This window comes from Filicampus tigris, chromosome 2, assembly GCF_054856515.1.
Source record: "Filicampus tigris isolate MCC_2025a chromosome 2, RoL_Ftig_1.0, whole genome shotgun sequence".
Taxonomy (NCBI): Eukaryota; Metazoa; Chordata; class Actinopteri; order Syngnathiformes; family Syngnathidae; genus Filicampus; species Filicampus tigris.
In genome coordinates, this window is record NC_141218.1 from 4,953,063 (window position 1) to 4,971,950 (window position 18,888).

General features: G+C 43.3%; 1 protein-coding gene across 8 annotated transcripts; it reads right to left on the reverse strand.

Annotated features, from left to right (window-relative positions):
* Positions 1-291: 291 nt before the first annotated feature.
* On the reverse strand, positions 292-17,285 carry f13a1b (coagulation factor XIII, A1 polypeptide b). Of its 8 annotated transcripts, none has more exons than XM_086023533.1 (17): positions 16,697-17,188; positions 16,346-16,375; positions 15,782-16,011; positions 13,495-13,710; positions 10,514-10,702; positions 10,010-10,261; positions 8,976-9,094; positions 7,878-7,985; positions 6,816-6,990; positions 6,089-6,227; positions 5,075-5,178; positions 4,912-5,000; positions 3,434-3,587; positions 3,064-3,339; positions 2,293-2,453; positions 2,078-2,214; positions 292-808 (listed from the first exon to the last, which is right to left on the reverse strand). In XM_086023533.1, the coding sequence occupies exons 4-17, from the start codon at positions 13,682-13,684 to the stop codon at positions 667-669; spliced, it is 2,235 nt and encodes a 744-aa protein (XP_085879659.1). In that variant the 5' UTR covers positions 13,685-13,710; positions 15,782-16,011; positions 16,346-16,375; positions 16,697-17,188; the 3' UTR covers positions 292-666. The 8 variants fall into 8 exon arrangements, with proteins under 8 accessions (XP_085879659.1, XP_085879661.1, XP_085879658.1 ...); XM_086023535.1 differs by having other exon boundaries at positions 15,782-16,014; XM_086023532.1 differs by having other exon boundaries at positions 16,346-16,378.
* Between the last annotated feature and the right edge of the window lie 1,603 nt (positions 17,286-18,888).

Consider the following 18,888-nt stretch of genomic DNA (forward strand, 5'->3'; position numbering starts at 1 on the left):
GCTTTAAATCGAGATACAAGAAATCATGGACACCCCCCCCCCCTCCAAAAAATAAAAACACAAACTGATAACATTTTATGTTATTTATAACACTCCCTCATGAATCTGGTGCTTGTCCGGGCTCACAAGATAACAGGTCAGCGTGAAGCCGCAGATCATATTTATTATGCTAGTCCAGTCATAATGGATGGTGCACAAATGTGATGAAAAGTGTGTTGTTGTTTTTTTGCATTGCATTTTTTTTTTTTATAACACAAGTATCTGTACTTGTACCTCTGTATAATGTGTCAGTGCTTTTTCCACTCTGTTTATTATTGGACATATCAGCAACAACTTTCACATCCTTATTCTTGTCAGCCGAGCAACCCTTGGACTCATGACAAGTGGTGATGAGCAGGTCATAAGCGTGGCTTTGATCATGCAAAGCCTCCAGAAAAATAAACCTTATGACTTCAAACAAGGACCTTCTGATAACACACAAAACAGCCCTTTTCTCAACTGCTCTGCTCTCCGAATTTGAAGACGTCACAGATGGGGTTGGGGGTGACAATAACGCACTTGTAGACACGGGCATCTGCCAGTCATTTATTTGGCCAACCCACAATGACAGCGCATTCGGAACATAGCAGGAAGTCGCACTGGCAACGGTCAACCCGGGGCGTTTCCTCAGGCCTCGATAGTGAGCGTGACCTGGCCGTGCACCTGCCTGAGAGCGGGACAGTCCAGGGTGGCGATCAGCAGGCTGTTGCCTGCCCTCTGGGGGGTGAAGAACTGGCTCCAGGTGAGAGACGCGCCCCCAGTGATAAGCCTGACAACGAGGTAGCAGAGGTGGGACAAGGTCACACGTAAGTTTCAAGTCGCAACGTTGCCAGGGGAAGTCAACCTAAATATATATTTTTTTTCAAGAATATGTTCTATGCAAGCCCACTAGATGAAACAAGGCATTCTGATAAATATTGCGTTTGTGGAATAAGAGTTAATCCACCCGATTTTAGCCATCTCTGGGGGCGGCCATTTTCTGAAAATGACATCACAACTGCTCAAGGCTCAGGTAACGACCAATCACGGCTGACCTGTTTTCTAAAGCCGATTGGCCGTTACCTGAGCCCTGAGCAGTTGTGATGTTATTTTCAGTCGACAGAAGAGACAAAATGGCCGCCCCCGGAGATGGCTAAAAACTGGTGGAATTTGTTGCTTAAAGCGAAAGTCAACGCAAACATATTTTTTTCAAGAATATGTTTTATGCAAGTCCACTAGTTGAAACAGGGCATTCTGATAAATATTGCGTTTGTGGAATAAGTGTTAATCCACTCGTTTTTTAGCCATCTGCGGGGGCGGCCATTTTGTCTTCTGTTGACTGAAAATGACATCACAACTGCTCACAACGACCAATCACGGCTCAGATTCAGAGAACAGGTCAGCTGTGATTGGTCGTTGTAAGCAGTTGTGATGTCATTTTCCGTCGACAGAAGACAAAACGGCCGCCCCCAGAGATGGCTAAAAACAAGTGCATTTTAATACTTAACTTATACTCCACAAACGCAAAATTAATCAGAATGCTGTGTTTCAACTAGTGGGCCTGCTGGGAACATATTCTTGAAAAAAATATGCTTGGGTTGACTTCCGCTTGAACTCATAGTCCACAAACGCATTATTCATCAGAATGCCGTGTATTTCTATACGCCTGGGTCATTTCAGCGCCTCTCCCAGAGCAGTTTTTAAAAGCAATGTTACGTAGGACGGGCAGTCGGCACAAACATGAAATAGCCCACACACTTGGACTAATTAAAAGCAAAAAAAACAACAACAAATAAAACGCCAACTCCATCATATTAAGCTTCATCTAAATTTTACTCGATGGAAACCAACTGAGCTACCAGTAGCCTCTTTTAAATACTTTTGGTCTTCATCATGTTTATACTTGTTGCCACAATCAAAGAATATCACGTCAAAGTCAATTAACAAGTTTTAGCCAAGCAAGTCCTAAAATTAGTGACAGTAGCCCCCGACCCCCCACCTCAGCAAGACAGACAGAGTGTGAGACCCACGCAGACTGAATCTTTCCCGTCGCGCTCACCTGTAGTATTTGGACTTGGGAAGCATGAGTCCGGCTCCTTCCATGCGAATGTAGACGTCCTCCAGGCTGGTGCTTAAGGGGTTAGTAAACTCCACCGTGGCCATCATCTCCTCGCTCACTTTCCCGGGGCCGCTCACCTGACGCGAGGCAGATACACCAGGTCGGCATACGGGCGGGCGATTTGAACATGACCTCGGCGGACCTTCGCTCTGCACCTTGACGGTGAGTTGGGGATTGCGCAGACGGATGACTTTCATGGCGCTGATGATCTGTCCCGTCTCGATGACCTTCCCCGTGACGATGAAGTGCAGGTTGGACTGCTCCACCAGCGACTTCATGTACTGCTTAGCCTCAATGGCCACAGACTCTTTGACAACTATAGAGCACACCGGCGATGGAGGAGGGCGGACATTACTGTATCTGTGCTTCTAGGGGAAGTCGACGCAAACATGATTTTGTCAAGAATATGTTCTATGCAAGCCCACTAGTTGAAACAGGGCATTCTGATAAATATTGCGTTTGTGGAATAAGTGTTAATCCACTCGTTTTTTAGCCATCTGCGGGGGCGGCCATTTTGTCTTGTGTCGACTGAAAATGACTTCACAACTGCTCACAACGACCAATCACGGATCAGATTCAGAAAACAGGTCAGCCGTGATTGGTCGTTGTCAGCAGTTGTGATGTCATTTTCAGTCAACACAAGACAAAATGGCCGCCCCCGCAGATGGCTAAAAAACGAGTGGATTAACACTTATTCCACAAACCAAAATGGCCGCCACCACAGATGGCTAAAAACGAGTGCATTTTGCTGCTTAATTTATATTCCACAAACGCAAAATTAATCAGAATGCCGCTTGAACTAGTGGGCCTGCTGGGAACATAATCTTGAAAAAAATATGTTTGGGTTGACTTCCGCTTTAAATGCAGAGTATAAGTACTCTTGCCACCTTGGCCCCTCCCACACGCCCCGGCTGCCCGACACTCACAGCTATCCGGCCCAATCTTGACCGAGGGGGTTGTGAAGAGGAACTCGGAGCTGATGAGGCCCGTGTAGTAAACCACGCTGCCGCTGACGTACGCTTCCACAGTGCGCCGACTGCTGCTCCGATTGACGAATTTCAGATTCAACTCGAAGTCATTGCCTACGTTGACTTCCACGTTGGACAGGACCAAGTCGACCTCCGCCGGAGGCAGGTTGGACTTGTCTCTTTTGCAGCTGTACGCCTCTGCCTTCTCCAGGACTGTGCGCTCCTCAGCGCTGCCTTAATATCATTTCAAAGTCATGTTACAACATCAGTTTACAAATAAATGGCACACAGGTGGCAAATGCAGCGATGGCGGCGGCTTCTCAACCACCTTCAGGAAACTTGTACTGATCAGTGATGTCGCGGCGACTTATCCCACCAGGAGCTTTGCTCAAAACCATGCGGCCGATGTGACTGCGATTCACCCTGACCGGCTCCATGCTGCCATCCTTCCTCCGGGAATAAAACACCATGTCGCTGTTCACCTGCAAGGTATGCGGGCAGAGGAGAGCGCATCAAAATGGCGCCGGGTTGACTCGGCAGTTGCTTAAATGCGAAGTTAACCCCAACATTTTCTTTACAATCATATAATATACATATGCAGCCTCACTAGTATAAACTTGATATTGTGATTAATATTGTGCTTGTGCAAAATCCACCTGTTTTTATCCATCTCAGGGGGCGGCCATTTTGTCACTTGCCGTCGACTGAAAATGACATCACAACTACTCGGAGCTCAGGTAACGACCAATAATGGCTCGGCTTCAGAAAACTGGTGAGCTGTGATTGGTCTTTACCTGAGCAACTGTGATGTCATTTTCAGTCGACAGCAAGTGACAAAATGGCCGCCCCCTGAGATGGCTAAAAACGGGTGGATTAACTCTTACTCCACAAAGGCAATATTAATCAGAATGCCTTGTTTCAACTAGCGGGCCTGCATAGAACATATTCTTGAAAAAAATACTGTATGCTTGGGTTGACTTCGTCTTTAACAATAATTCCCAACCAGTGCGCCACGGCACATGATTTATGTACTAGACATAATGTGTCTTCTATCTTCCCCAGTGACGTATAGTGATGGGCAGAGCATAATGTGTTTCGACTACAGTTAAAAAAAAAAAAGAGTTGGATGAACTAAATTTCAAAGCAAGAAACTTCAATAAAATTTTAGGTTGCGCAATTTAACAAAGTATCCCACACACGTAAACAGTACACCCCTCACATTTTGCTAAATATTTGCTATCTTTTCAAGGGGTAAGACTGAAGAAATGACATTTTGCTGCAATGTAAAGAAGTCAATATACTGCTTGTAAGACCTTAAAATGACTCAACACACCGCAGGCAACAAAAGTGAGTCGACCCCTCAGCGAAAATGTATAAATTGGGATAAATTAGCCATTTTGCATCAGCAGTTTTGGCTACGTTATTACTAGTGTTAAAGATTTCAGCTGGTTTGGATGGGGAGCAGGTGTTGGTGTGATCACATTCACATGCGGAACGTGGAGGAGTATCAGCTCTGTGACGTGGTCATGGAGGGATGGAAGCGGAATCCAGGACCAACCCGTGAAGCTCGGGAGAATTCCATACCCTTGAGGGTCAAGGAAAATGAAGGTGGCCAGAAAAGAATCTTGTCACTTTGGGCCAAATTTGAGCCTTTCCACTCAGGGGTGTATTGACTTTTGTTGCCGGTGCATAATCTGTGTACACTTTTCGTGACATTTTTTCCTTTAGTGGTGTTGTCGTGAGACATTTCGAAAGTGAAATGTGCTTTGGCTCAGTGAAGTTTGGCAAACAGTGAAAGAGACCCACCTCCGCAAACACAAAGGCGGCATCAAAGGGGAAGCAGATTTCGCCGTGTTTAATGGCGTGGACGGACGCCGGGCCGCATCTGTACAAGCCTTCAAGGAGAGGGGGCGAGTTTGTCTCATTTTGTCTCGAGAGCAGGGCGACATTTCACAACGTCCACATTTACCATCGCTGGTCTCCTGCGGCGTGGCATCCACAACCTGCCACCCTCCGAAGCTGGGCGGCAGGTCCGGTCTGGACATGTAACACTCGTTCCAGCAGTGATAGTTCCTGGTGGTGGCAACCGGAAACTATGTAAGATCAAACATGAGCGGGCTGCTCACAGTTCAAGATGATTCACTCTGTCGTTTTATGTACGCACTGCGCCTTGCGCTGACTAAAGCCTTTAATACTTCCCAGAAACAAACGACTGTGGTTACGTCATCTTCCCCAATTCTTTTTCGAAGGTCTGACAGCCACGAGTGATGCAATTACTTAAACAATGTGTGTGTTTAATAGAAGGAAATTCATCTGCACTCCTTTGTGGCTGACACAGTTCAGTCAGTGCAAGCTAACCATTTTTAGCATAACTGGCTTACTGAAATGTAGCTAACCGAACAATTACTACATATTGACTCAATCTTGAGGCGACAATTATGTTCGATATCCTACTAGTGTGCTGAACTAGTGAGTGCAAAGAATACTAGTACTATGGCTCATCTTAAGATGATCAAGATTTGATCAAGGATGTTGATCAAATGCTCAAAAGCCTTACTAAGTAGGACAACTACAGGCTACTAGTGAGGCAAAACTCCCAGTGGGCATTTTGGTGTGACTACTCGGCTCCAGAAAGTTACTAATACATGACACACTTGACAAGTGCAGCACAGAGGTTCACTAGAACAGTTAGCTTGCACATTAGCAGGCTAAAAGTGGTATTAGCAGTGGGAAAACATTACTAGTAAGACAGTTGTTCTCCTCATGCGCGGGATTGTCAAACTAGTGACAGCAAAGAGTGCGCTAGTGCAGCCGGAGCGATCCACACATCCGACTAGGCCGCGTCGTGTAGCAGTGCAAGCTAAATATCAAGGATATCAAACAAATGCTCAAACGGATTTCGATACATGCAAATGGTCGGATTGGTACGACTTGGAGCCCAATTTGAGACAGGAAAAGCCCCGTGAGGAAGAAGGAGAGCTACCAGATGGAGTCCCTGGTCCGGCTGCGATCTATGCGGCCGTTTTCGTCCAGGATGATGTCAGACTTCAAGTTGCCATCGTTGTCGTGGGCCGAGAAGTAGTTGGTGACGATTCGCGACGGTATACCCAGGCAGCGTAGGACTGCCAAAAGAGGACCCAAAAAACAGACAAAAGTCAGGTTCTGTTTAAAAGCCAACTTTCAATTTTGTAAATTCATGGTTTATTCTCCTTAATCCCCATTCAAAGTTTTCAACTTCAAAAATTCCTCTCATTTTGCAATCCTACGCAACAAACATTGGAGTGTTCAATTTTCATGGGTCAAATTTTGGAGAGTTAATTTGAACTCCCCAAATTGTAACTTTAACATTTTCAGAGTAAAATGGTGTCCGGGGTGGAAACTACTCCACAGAGTTGATCACATAGTGTTGGATGACAAAACCAGCAGTTTTTGCCAAATTCAACATGCAAAATGGCGTCAGCCACAATTCATCATTCTGATTGGCTGTTAGCTAGCGAGTCAGAAACGGGGACGTGACAAATGGCAAAGACAAAGGAGTTATTCAGATAATCCAGCTCAGCTAAATGTTGCAATTTTTAGTTTTATGTGTTTTTGTTCCTTCAGTTCATTTCATGGTCTCACATGTGCACTCAAATTGAGCTGAACTCTCAGGTGTTTTTTATTTGTTATTTTGTTTTTATATCTGCGACTGAAATTTGCAGTGCACTTACAGGTGTTGAAGACTGCGGCGTAGACCCAGCACTGCGCATAGCACACGGGCATCTTGGTGTTGGCGTAGGTGAGGAGGATTTCCGTGCTACCGGTCCAGGCCGTGGGCGCCACGCCGTAGGTGTAGTCGCCGCTCCAGTTGCCCACCAGCACGCCGTTGTCGTCGCGAGAGTCGAGCTGCGTCCCGAGCAAACATTTGCAAGCATTTTGTGAGATTTTCTGCCGATATGGCGGCAGCGCCACAACATCCGGCCACCGTCAGCTCACCTCACGGTGAAAGGGTTAACCGTATTTATATGGATGACGTTGATCTGACAAAGTTATAAGCCCGGTCGCTTGTAATGTCCAGTAAAAGTGGAAGTTGGTCGAAGCTTGTAGACGGAAACCAAAACGGAAGCCCGTTTCAAATGATAGGCGAACCGGCTTATTGGCGATTACCATTTGTTCCGGCCGGACAAAAACGCGGATAAACGGACGGCGGAAAGGTACCCCGGCTGCAGGGGGAAGGCGATAAACGGACCGTGAAATTTTTGTAAAATGCCCAGCTCTGGTAAGTAAGGCATTGTGGGAGTCTTAAACTTCTCACTCCCGACTGAGGGAGTGACATCATGCATGCGTTACCGTCACATATTTAGCGCAATGACGGCTCATCACGCGTCCATAAACAGCAATGGAGGAAGGAGAGAGAGATTTGCATTTTCAAGCTGGAAATACAGTCATTATTTTGAGTTTGTGTCAGCTAAAAACAACAGCGCACCGTGCTGTTGACAGAGTGATATCTAGCCTCAATAACACTACGTCAAATAAAGAAATACGTACTAAAAGCAAACTTTATTCTTAAACGTTACAGCTAAAAATGCACGTACAATTAAATGGCAAAACTGGGTGTCGTTTTTATGTTGAGCAGGGTTGTCGGCATCTGCTGCATGTAATTATTAAAGTAACTCGCGATCTAACTTAGTTACTGTCAAAATCAAGTAATCAGTAAAGCAAGTGTGTTCCTTTTTCAAGCAAGTAATCTGTAAAGTGAGTAACCGGGTGGTAACTGCGGCAACAGTGCTCACCATGGCGGAGGCCCTTCTGGCCACCTTGATGGGGTCCCCTCGGTTGACGAGGGGCATCTCGCCCTTGTCCATGATGTACAGGCACGCATCCAGAACGCCGTAGTTGAACTACACACAGAAGAAACAAGGACAAAAAAGAACACAGTTCATTTGTAAAACGCGCTGATGGGCCAAGTCAGATGAGGTCATTCAAAACAAAAAAAAAAAAGAAATAAACGTGGAGCTAATATTAGGGCCTGACTGGATTTTGCTGATTCCAATATTCGGCAAAAAATATTTCTCATAACCGTTAACATATATATCTATAAATATCATGAAGAAAATAACTTGAATTACAGGCAGAAACTTTGTTTTGTTTTTACAATACTTTATTTTTGTATTTGTTTAACTTCACAACAGAGAGGAACTTATCGAGTAGAAAAACATGCTGGCAAAAAGAGCGCATCCGAATGGCCTCAATTATCTCATTATTATTATTTTGAATTCAAATGATGACGCTATCCCAACGTGATACCTTTTCATAAGGCCTTATGTCAGCAGTGGTTCAAACCAAGTAAAACATTTCACTCTTGACTTGAGACATTAAGAAATTGCAAAAATCTGATACTTTTTAGCCAATACCAATCAGCTGCAAATCAAATTGCTAAAAAATACTCATTTATTTCTATTACTTATTTGTCGTGTATTTTTAAAAAAATTATTCAACAATAAAACCATTCTCAATGTTTAAATATATTATTTACATTTATTCGACAAATAATTTACTTTCATAAAATGATTCACAACCATTTAAAAAAAATATTTATATGAATGAAGTTGTAATTAACATTATTGAATAAAATGGACACATGTTAAATCTCCAGACTTTTTCAGCATTATTATATTTTTGGGGAAAGCCAACCGCCCGGCATTTCGTGTCAAATGCGTATTCATCCGATCTTTATGCTTATCCAAGATTGTTTGGGCTTAAAAAGTTTTGTTTTTTCTCCCCAATGCAATGACAATGATAATGGCCGTCAGTTATTCGCACCTTTAGCGGAGGTCCACTCTACTCTAAATGTTCAATTGTTTATCTTTTGTGCGGTGTTGTCAGCGCACCTGTCCATAGTTCCAGTGTCGCTCGGCGACGTCGTCATGGGAGCCGTGGTAGATGATTCCCGTCTCCGTCATCACGCACTCGTCACGCTCGGCGGCGTCGGCCAGATACACGCTGTCGGCTGTCAGAAGACGACATGCTCACACATACACGCTCACACGGGCATGACTAAATGTTTTTTGTTATTTTTTTTCACTCGCATAAACTACTCTCATGCTTACTACTGAACTGCATCACACGCTAACTGAAACACTCACATACACACCACTAACATGCTCTCACAAACACTTCTGGAACACCCTCACTGAAATGCTCTCTCATGCACTACTAAAACACTCTCCTGCATGCTACTAAAACGCTCTCATACACACAACTGAAACGCTTTAATACGCAGTACTTAATTTTTTTTCCCCCTCATACACACTCCTGAATCACTCTCACATAACTATTGAAATTCTTTCCACTCATCTTCCCTACTGAAATGCTCTCACACAGTCTACTAAAACACTCTCGTCTATGACACCAAACACTCTCATACATAATAGTGAAACGATCTCATACCCATAACGTAAACTTTTTCTCATATTAACTCTCACGCAAACTACTGAAATGATTTACTCATGTTCCCGACTGAAACGCTCTCACATGCACGACTGAAACCTCTTGTGCACATAACCGAAATTCTCTCATGTTTAATACTTGAAAGACTCTCACACAGTCTATTTAAACACTTTCGTGTATGCTAGTAAATGTTCTCATGCATGCAACTGAAACGCTCTCATACACCCAGCTGAACACTGTCTCAGTCGCCACTGAAATTACTCACATTATTGAATTTTTTCATTCACATAACTACTGAAAGGATCTCATACACACTACTGAAGCACTCCCACACAAGCTACCGAAAAAAATTCAGCATACAGTATTATATAAGAGTATTTAGGTAGATTACCGACATTTTGCAGTATGACGTGTAAGAGGATTTCGGGTGTATTTGTGAGAGCGTTTGAGTGGTCTTGACAGAGGCTGAACTCACTCGCCAGCCAGGGGTTGAAGAGAACATAGATGTAACGGCTCTTGTCCTGCCGGGTCCTGCGGATGCCGTATGGGGTTGCCACGGCGACATACATCTGGTACTTGCCCACGATGCAGTTGGAGACGGGCGTGACGCCCATGCTGACCACGTTGTCCGAGGTCTGGATGACCGAGCCCAGCCACGAGCTCCGCTTGTCCTTCTCACCCGGGAAGACGGGAACGTACGTGTTCTTGCTGTACTGAGGACTGGAACCTGCGGGAGGACGACAGACATTCTTACAGTTAAAATAGGGTGTGCACACTTGTGCGAGGACATAACTCAAACTGGTTATTTTCACTGCTCTTGAAAATGTTTTGGAGAAAATTTCACCCGAGTTTGAAATCATTGATCTTGGTCTGTTAAATCTCATTTGAAAGGGGTGTGTAGACTTTCGCTATCCACCGCGTGGTGCTTTGTTGCCTTGGACACATCAAATGAGGTGCACGTCCGCACGCGTGTGCTCACCGATGACAAACTCCACGGCAAACTTGTCCTTGTTTGGCTCGTAGGGGCGGTTGAAGGTGATGTTGACCTGGAACTCTTGCCCTCGACGGACGATCAGATAGTCGGACTCATACGCGTCTGTGTGGTGCGCAATTTTGTTGCTCTGGTCTCGATTCTTCATCAGGTCCACGTCCAAAATGTCCAGGAACTCTGCACACACATTTTCATTCTTTCATTACATCGGCACCGGATAACGGCAAAAATAAATAAATAAAAATTTCGAGTGGTCTCGTTCGACACCAACAAATCACTGAATTTAATCTTCAAACAGTGACCAGTGCTCAACTTTTTTTCTTTTTTTTTTTTTTTAATCCAGTACAGTACCGTTATTAAGCACAGTTCAGTTGTATACAACACATTTGTAATGAATCATGTAGAATTGTTTGCTTCCAAACATTTATTCAGGTACAATTTGGACTTATGTGGAATACATTAGGAATCAATATTTAAAATACAATTTTTCTTTTCCTACCACCTTCAGATGATTTAGTTGACGTTTAAGAAGTATTTGACTACATTTAGGAGTATATAGATAACTTTAAGTGATTATTTGAGTACATCTAAGAGTATTTAGGTAACTTTTTCAAAGATTTATTTAAGAGTATGTCACTTTTAGGTTGTATTTCAGTAGCTTTTAACCCTTTCATGCACAGTGGTCACTACAGTGGACAGCTATTTAAAAGTTGCTTTCGCCTATGTTAATTCATCTAAATTAAAAAAAAATATTTTAACCCTTTCATGCATTAATTGTGATTTGATGTAATTATTTAAAATATAAATATATTTTTTGGATTAATTAATATAGGCGAAAGCAACTTTTAAATAGCTGTCCACTCTAGTGACCACTGTGCATGAAAGGGTTAAATAATTTATCTTATCCATTAATGTACAACATTATCAGCAAACATTCAGAACCAAACCTATGTAAATATACGCAGTAACTATGTGTATATACACATGTATATACACACACACCAACATACATCTACATATAAAGTATGAAGAAACACTCATTTTAGCCTGTACATAGTACAGAGGAGAAATACTCTAAGTAAGTGACAGTGCTGCAGTGAAATATAAGGAACAGCATTGGATAAAAATAAAAATACAGTAGTGGGGAATGTTGAGTATTGCACAATATAAGCTCAGGTACAGGACTGGACAATTGCACTGTATTTTAGTGGATTCAAAAGTATTTTGGTATCTTTTAAGAAATATTTTAGTACACCTGAGAGTATTTAGATTGCTTTTAGTGAGTATTCTAGTAGATTTAAGAGTTTTAAGGCAACTTATTAAAGTTGATTTTTTTTTTTTTAGATGTAAGACTATTTAGGTAACTTTTACGTAGTATTTTAGTGTCTTTTAAGGTATTTAGGTTACTTCTAGGCAGTATTTTAATGGATTTAAGAGTATTTAAGTAACTCCAAAATGTTCTTTACGATAATTATGTTCTATGCAACTCCACTAGTCTAAACACAGCATTTTGATAAATATTGCATTTGTGGAATATGAGTTAAGCAGCAAAATCCACCCGTTTTTAGCCATCTCAGGGGGCGGCCATTTTGTCACTTGCTGTTGACTGAAAATAACGTCACAGTTGCGCAAGGCTCAGGTAACAACCAATCACCGCTCACCTGTTTTCTGAAGCTGAGCCATGAGCAGCATTTCGGTTAGATATTCATTTCGATATTCGAAACTATGCACTAGTTAACATTTGTTGCTGCAGATGTTAATCATGAAAAAGCCTGAAAAAAAGAATATTCTTACAATACTTTCCAAACAAACCAATTGTCACTGAGCATTGTTGCTTAATGCGACTTTTGAAAAGTCAAAGAGAAACTGTGACAAGCTGTTGCGGGCCATTCAAAACAAGGTGGCGGTCCGGATCTGGCAGATGAGGCAGCACAACGACAATGAAGTTACACGTTTGGACTACAATTAGCCACGCGAGTTATCAGCTGTCAATCGCGATGGCGTATCCGCCTGGCCAGCCGTGCGCCAAAAAGCCGTCCGCGTGACGAGGTGACACGCTGCCGGAATTGAGCGCAGTTGATCTTGTTTGACTGTCGTTGCGCTGTCACTCATCTTGTCAATCACGCGCACAAACTCCTGCATGTTGGCTACATGATAAGAAATTGTGCTGTTCAACAGAGGTGGCAAAAATACTCACCCTCTTTATTTAAGAGACTTAGACTTAGACTTGACTTTATTGATCCCTTTGGGATGACTCCCTCTGGGAAATTTGCATTTCCAGCAGCAATGAGAACAAATAGGCAAAAAAAAAAAAAAAAAATAGTCATGTAGACAGGAAGAGCAGAAAATAAGTAAAGAAACACTTTAAAATTTTAAAGAAAAATTTTTAATAAAAAAAACATTTAAGAAGGACAGATTACAGTGTCAAAATGACTCTGGTAAAAGCAGAAGTATCGAGTCAATGACTTTAAAGGGGAAATCAACCCGAGCATTTTTTTCCCAAGAATATGTTCTATGCAAGCCCACTAGTTGAAAAAAGGCATTCTGATAAATATTGCGTTTGTGGAATAAGAGTAAATCCACTCATTTCGTTTTTAGCCATGTCTGGGGGCGACCATTTTGTCACTTCTGTCGACTGAAAATGACATCACAACTGCTCAGGGCTGAGGTAAAGACCAATCACGGCTGACCTGTTTTTTTAAGCTGAGCCCAATGATTGGTCGTTACCTGAGCTCCGAGTAGTTGTGATGTCATTTTCAGTCGACAGAAGTGACAAAATGGCCGCCTCCTGAGATGGCTGAAAAGGGGTGCATTTTGCTGCTTAACTCATATCCCACAAACGCAATATGAATCAGAATGCCGTGTTTCAACTCGTGGGCCTGCTGGGAACATATTCTTAAAAAAATCTACGTTTGGGTTGATTTCCGCTTTAAATAAAATATCAGCTCCAAACAAAGCGTCCCCCTCACCAGTCAAAGGCGGAAGTCCTCTCGGGCCGACTGCACCAAAGAGCTCAAACTCGGGGATGTCGGATTCGTCCGAGTTGGAGTTGGCGGCAGGACCGGCGGTGCGGCCTCGGCTGCTGACCTTGGGACGGAGTCCAGCAGGAGTGGGAGGGGCGGGCGAGGCACCGGTAGGAGGATCAGATTGATCAGACATCACTGCGATATTTCACTCACTGAGGACTGCAAGAGAGGAGAGTGAGTGAGTCAGACTGACCGCATGAGAATGAAAATTCGCAACCGGTGGTAGGCAGAGTATGGTGGGGCGTTTGGCTAATTCATAGCATGGGGTTAGGATTGGTTCTGGGTTAAATTTGGATTAGGATCATGTCAATGCATGGGTCTCCAGTGTATGTTCATTGTCAAGAGGCCTGCCTTTTTTGCTGCATTATTGTTTTCCCCCTAAAACAGGTCAAATAGCCACTAAATTGTTGCACCAGAATGCTTTGACAGGATGCTTATTGATGAAAGTTTGGTGAGCAGAAGTGGCACGCTTAGCCTTTCAGAATAAGAGCGCGTCGCAGGAAGTGGTATGATAACTGTGTAAGTGTTGCTAACTCAACAGTTGTTTGTTGATTTTAACTGCATACCTGTCAAGTTGTACACTTTCGGCATAATTTGTACAGGTGGAAACACCTTTTCAACACATCAACCCCGGGGTTTGACAGGGTAAGTAACTGTACTCATTTGATTGTTGTCATTTTTTGCCAAGCCATTCACTGGGTAGCTGTGGATTTTGAGCAGATTGGGTTACTTTTACCCAAAGTTGGGTTAATTATTTTGAGGCAGCAGAGTGGGTTGAAAATTGGTTTTGGGCGGGCTGACGAGCTGAACCTTTTGGACCCAGCGCCGGGCTTGCTATCACACTCAATTAGGGTTACTATTAGCTACCCTGTTGGGGTACATTTACCAATCTGTATTTGGTTCGTGTTTCTCTCTTCAAAACCACGCATATATACACACACACACACACGCTCACAACTTGAAAAAATATGTCCACCCCATAAGGGGTCCCTTGAACCAAAATGTTTGAGAGCCCCTGCAATAAAAACAAACCAAATCAAGGTGCTGTTTGGTCTCTGCTGTCTTGCCTGTACAGCATTAGTCTACACAGTCAGCGTTTGGCCTTCACTTCAGTGACGCACATGCTTGCAATTATTCTCACTGACTCACAAGCGCATATCCAACCAATTGCAAATGAACTCTCCAGAGCTGACTTTATACTCACCGACCTACAAAGAAGTGTCTTCCGCGCTTTAGGCATGGGCGAGTACAGATATCGGGTACCTGTATCGGCATCTGTATCAGGCCGATAAGACCTTAGTTTAAGGTATCGGGCACTCATGGAGGCTGCCGATACCAGCCTCCGATAATTAAGGCAAAAAAATAATAATCCTGACATGGAATGTGTCCTCCTCAGCAGTAGTCGGCGCTATACTACGGCAGTTTGACACGTCGACGAGTCATCATCAGCGTCAGAAAGAAAAGCCTCTGTTCACAATTTTTTGGCATTGTGTTAAATGAAATGCTGTATATGGAAAGTACGAGGGGTGTCAGTACTTGCTATCGGTCTGCATATATAATATAAGCATTATTTTTAAACACATATTTGGCCTTAAAGAACATTCTTTCCAACCAATATCTGATTCCGTAGAGTCATTTTACCAATAGATGGTGCTGTTGCCACTGTGCAATTTCAGATTTCTTTGGGGGGGCGATTGCACAATCTGAGGTGAGGCTGGCTGCTTACTGCCACACAACTTCCCCGCATAACTCATACTGGCAGCTACACTATACGTTATGTGAAATGTTAAGTTCTATAAATTCCAACGGTCTGTAAGGCCACGAATGGGCAGAGTCCTGACCTGTGATTGGATGAGAAAGTGCTGTTTATGGGACAGGGCAGGAAGTTAAAGCATTGTCGTTGTTGATGCAGATTTTCAACTGGCATCAAGAAGGACTTGCCTACTCATGTGTTTCAAGTCGAACCTCACGAAAACCAAGTCAAGTCGATCCTAAGTTTCATCCAAATTGGCCGCTCGAGTCTGACTCGTGTACAGTCACATGAACTGGAGTGGCCAACGTCTGTCCAAGGCTGTTTACACAAAAATGGTTGTGACACATCCTCACTGGCACACTCAATGCAATCAACATTTAAGTATCCCTAAACAACAAAATCACAACACACACATACACAACATTTTCTCAAGAAATTGGCAAGACATCACGAGAGCGAGTTAAAAGTGGTTCTCACCAGGAAGTGTGCAAAGGATCTCCAACCTTGGTGAAAGACTGAAAGCTTGCGCCAACCTCCTCACACTCTTCTGCTTAAATAGTCCACGTAGCTTCCCTTGTGCGTATGAGTGGGCGTTATTCCACTGGTGGGCAGGACCCTGCAGCAGGGTGGGACCCCCTCATGTGAAGAAAGTCGGCCCAACTTTGAGAAGGACATGTGGAATCTGAGGTCTTGGTATTGCTTCCCTTCTGCTGGGAAAAATGAAAGACATAATCATCACCAGTTTGACTAACATTCCTTCCGGCGCAAGGAAAGTGACCCGAGATCATTCTCTTCGCTGGCCACAAAACAAAACATTTCCTCATCCCTCCTCGGTTTGCCGTTTGCAGGAAGCGGTTGACTTGTTGACAGGGCATCCATCACGCTAATATTCAGCAGACCTCAACACGAGTCCGCCTATGTGCGCGGCTGATCCTGTTTGTGCTCATATGAAGCCGAAAGGGAGGCATAACTTGTCAACTCAGATGTGGCATGTTTGAAGGTGCAAACACAGTGGACTGTTAGCACACCTACTCATCTCACCTTGGGACTTGGCACGTTTTGGTCCGACTCCTCCTTGTCAGTGGATGACGGCGCAAAAAAACCCACAAAGGCCACATGATGAGAGAAACAGTGGTCACAGGACAAATACTTCATTACTCTTTATTTTCAAATGTCCAGGGGCAACCTCATAATAGCCTTCCAAATAAAATTATGACTTGTACAAAAAAACACAGCACAGACGTATATTGACTTTGTAGGACCTCCTCGACAATGTTCAGACTCAGGAGTGTTGGCCGGGTAGCACCTATGAGCGCAAACTAGCTAGCTAGGTCACTGAAGGCCCAGGTATAAAATGCAGCGCCCGCCAAAGCTTGGTTAGTTTTTGCATACCTGTCAACTTGTACGTGTTCCCCGTATTTTATACGTTTTTTTTTAATCATTTCGGCTCTAATCCGTAGCGTCCGTTGGCGATTCCGAGTGCAAACTTCGGCCGACTTTCACGAGCAAAGTTGGCCCCCCGTCGAGCGATAAACACTGAGTAAGATTATACATGGATAATGTGTAAGATTAAATAAAAAAATGTGCGGGCAAATGACAACTTTTGTAAGATTCAGCACAGCCCGGGGTTGACAGGTAGGTATGGTTTTTGTTAAGTGTTGATGCCTAAATTGTCGTCCAATTCAGGAACGACCCATATTAGATTAGCATTTGGTGGCTACAAAATGGCACATTTCGCCCATTTCATGGCTGTAAATGAGTAAAAAATGTGAAATTGTGGCCACAAATGAGTAGGTTTACTACACACACAAATACAAACGAATAATACAGCAACATCATTAATTGTCATCATAGCCATAAATAGTCAATAGGTAATAAATCCATCGAAAGCTGTATAGGAACCTGAGCTGACTTGGCAGGAACGAGGTTCTGCTTCTGCCCACTAGATGGAAGTCTTGCAACACGCGCCACCCGACTAGGATTTGATAGCGGAAGTGGCAAGCAGTAAATGGTTTTTTTTTCTCTTCTTTTGTGGAACATCTACTTGTAAAAGGAGGGGGGGAAACATCTTGCAATTACCACGGCGGGGTGCCTCGTCCACGCTTGGAGCACCAGTGCTGTGACAAGTAAATTAGGACTCTGGATAAGAGCCACACATCTTCCTCCAAATGCAGTTTTTGACAGCAGAGTGGGTACATGATGCCTCCTGTTGCAACATTCGAAATCGCTTGTGTGCAATCATTCCCCGGATAATTAGAGAGTGCTGCAAACATGGAGGCTGGATGTTTTTTTTAAGGCACAATTGGTATGCCGCCTCCTTCAAATCGAAAAGAAATGATCTTCACTGAAGAAAAGACCCATGTTTATGCATGTTGAAAACAACAACAAAAAGCAATCATAAGACTCGCTCTTATGTGAATTCTTGACTAGCAGACGGATTGCAAAGAGCAAGGATTCATGCACTCTTAAAAAAGTAACCAAAATTGGGGGAAATAGTTAACCCAGCGCTGGGTCCAAAAGGGTTAGAGTCAATGCTGGGTTATTTATACCCAGCACACTGGGTGGAGGATTTGACCAAAATATATACGTTGGGTCAACATTTTGACCCAAAATGTAAAAATGAGCAAATAAGAAATGGGTTACCAGGTTATCAGTATAGCTGTGGCTAAAAATAACACACTCTAAAAACAGTTGGGTCAAAAATAACCCAATTATGAGTTAAAAAGGGACCGACCGCTACTTGGGTCAATTAGACTAATTTGTTTTTATTCAACCAATGCTGGGTTATTTATACTCAGCACACTGCGTTGCGGAATTTGACCCATAATGTTGGGTCAAGATTTTGGTGGAACAATGGGAAAAACAACCCATTGTGATGAGTTAACGCTCCCAAGAAATGGGTTACCAGGTTATCAGTACAGCTGTGGTTAAAAAGAATACAACGTAAAAACAATTGGGTCAAAAATAACCCAATTATGTGTCAAAAAGGGACTGACCGCTACGTGTCAAATTGACCTTTTTTATGTACAAGACGATCCGGATTTTGGGGTAGGTTGTTTTCAAAAAAAAAAATCCAATTTTGGTTGTTATTTTGCAGGGAAAAAAGTTGGGTCAAATTGTCCCAAGTAGAAAATCAGATATTGGTTGGAAATAATGTTCTTTAAGGCCAAGTAGCTGAGCTTTTCAGCTTGGCCAAATCCAATCTACAACCCAATCTGCTGGGTCAAAATCAGTCAAACTAACCCAATCCAGTAAAAATCCACAGCTAGCCAGCCAGTGGTTTAGGGAAACAACCCAGCATTTTTGTGTGTGGCCTTCATCATTAGTTTTAGCCTCGTCAGCTCAATTGTTCAACAGTCTCAAAAAGACAGAAAGCTCTTTCATAAAACATTTGCGCACAACTATGACCAAGTAGAGGAAACGATGACAAAAGGTGGTTATGAACATCTTGTTGTGAGAAAGGCATGTTTGCTATTCTGGTTCCTGCCAGCATGAGTTCAAAGTAATGCCACACGGTTGCCCTGATTGACTCTCATTTGGAGCCTTTTAAGGTTGAGCGCAAGGCTTTTATAGATGTGTATAGA